General features: G+C 56.4%; 1 protein-coding gene across 1 annotated transcript in view; it reads left to right on the forward strand.

Annotated features, from left to right (window-relative positions):
* Window positions 1–1,285: 1,285 nt before the first annotated feature.
* The window catches only part of LOC104981223 (neuroblastoma suppressor of tumorigenicity 1-like), a 5,686-nt gene continuing 4,966 nt past the window's right edge, over window positions 1,286–2,005 (forward strand). The window contains exon 1 of the mRNA XM_010830226.1: window positions 1,286–1,883. Coding sequence (XP_010828528.1) covers window positions 1,714–1,883 — 170 coding nt within the window. The 5' untranslated portion in view covers window positions 1,286–1,713. The remainder of the gene's footprint in view (window positions 1,884–2,005) is intronic.

Consider the following 2,005-nt stretch of genomic DNA (forward strand, 5'->3'; position numbering starts at 1 on the left):
ATCAGAACCACCATGGAAGCTTGTTGAAAAAAAAAAAAAAGGCACACCCCACCCAGGAACTTCCACTCCACGAGTCCCCAGGGAATTCTGATGCACAACCAGGTTTGAAAATCAGCAGTCCAGAGCACCTCACTCGTTTTACAGGTGGGGACCTTGAGGCTGGAGTGTCCAGGGTCTCACGGCACACGTGCCCTTTCCCCAGTGTCCTGCCCCCCAGAGGACCGCCTTGTAAGCATTGGCCTCATTTCCGAATGTCTCTGAAGCTTCGCTCCTCCACGGTTTTTGCAGTGGGGGTGTGGGTGAAACCTGCAGAAGATGAAGCTGGGGGACACTGGAAAACCCCCCTGAGCCCGCCCTTCGGACACACGCGCTGCCCTGCAGCGCCCTCTGCTGGCAGATTCTATTATCGCCTTGGTGCCTCGCTCCAGGCAATTCAGAGGGTCAGGCCCTTGGCTTGGATTGTCTCTTGCTTGCCTCAGAGGGTAGAATGATGTGTGTGTCGACTCTGGACTTGGAGCATCCAGAAGAGAAATACAGTCTAGTTCGGGTTTTTTTTTTTTTTTTTTTACCCGAGGTTCAGCCAGCCAAAGCGGCCCAAGATTTCACAGTGACGCGGAGACGCTTAGTTTTCCTGATGCCGGAAAGCTGACAGCCACGGTGACAGGAGACGTGGCCCTGGACGACCCACAGCAGCGCAGTGAGGAGGGAGCCAGGCACTGCTCAGGGCTCAGCCGGGGGCTTGCAAGCAGCCGGGTCTCGTACGAGCCACAGTCCACTGTCACACGGCAGCACCACCACCTTTCAGCCCCCTTTTTAGTCGAAGAAAGTGAGGTCCAGAGTTAGAAAGTAATCTGCTCGGGACTTCCCTCACGGCCCAGTGGCTGGGCCTCTGCACTCCTAATGCAGTGGGCAGGGTTAGATCCCACGTGCTGCTGCAATGACCGAAGATCCTGCATGCCCCAACTCAGCCCGGTGCAGCAGATAAATACATGAAGGTGAAAAGTAGCTCTTGAGAGCCCCTTGGACTGCAAGGAGATCCAGCCAGTCCATCCTAAAGGATAGCAGTCCTGGGTGCTCATCGGAAGGACTGACGCTGAAGCTGAAACTTCAATACTTTGGCCTCATGATTGTGAAAATCTGACTCATTTGAAAAGACCCTGATGCTGGGAAAGATTGAGGGCAGGAGGAGAAGGGGACGACAGAGGATGAGATGGTTGGATGGCATCATCGACTCAATGGACACAAGTTTGAGTAAACTCTGGGAGTTGGCGATGGACAGGGAGGCCTGGCGTGCTGTGGTCCATGGGGTTGCAAAGAGTTGGACACGACTGAGCGACTGAACCGAATTGACTGAAAAGTAACTTACTTTAAAGATACAAAGCAAGTTATACAGATGACTAACACGTATGCAGTGCGTATTATCCGCTGGTCTCTCCGCTCAGAGCTTTCCATAAAATGCCTTATTTAATCTCCACGATACGTATCTGATGCTCGCAGTGTTAGCAGCCCCAGGTCTGAGGTTCCTACAGGAGAAATAACTTGTCCAAGGTCGTGCTTGGCTAGGAAGCGGTAGCGATAGGGCTTGAACCCAGGGAGTCGGGGTCGGCGGGCACACTTGTACCACCACTGCTGCCACCCTCTGCCCAGCCTCCTGGGCCCTGCCGGCCTCACCTGCGGTCTGTGCTCAGTCCTAGGGCTCCAGAGGCCACGGGCATGATGCTGCGGGTCCTGGTGGGGGCTGTCCTGCCCGTCATGGTCCTGGCTGCGCCTCCGCCCATCAATAAGCTGGCCCTGTTCCCAGATAAGAGCGCGTGGTGTGAGGCGAAGAACATCACCCAGATCGTGGGCCACAGCGGCTGTGAGGCGAAGTCCATCCAGAACAGGTGGGATCCTGGGGTGGGGGCAGCGGCTAGGCGGGGTCCACACAGGGGCCCAGAGGGGAGGAAGGGACGGGCTGCCCACGCCTGACGCCGCTGCAGCGACACGGACAGCGGTCTCCTCTCGC

This window comes from Bison bison, unplaced genomic scaffold (genome assembly GCF_000754665.1).
Source record: "Bison bison bison isolate TAMUID 2011002044 unplaced genomic scaffold, Bison_UMD1.0 scf7180017864516, whole genome shotgun sequence".
NCBI lineage: Eukaryota > Metazoa > Chordata > Mammalia > Artiodactyla > Bovidae > Bison > Bison bison.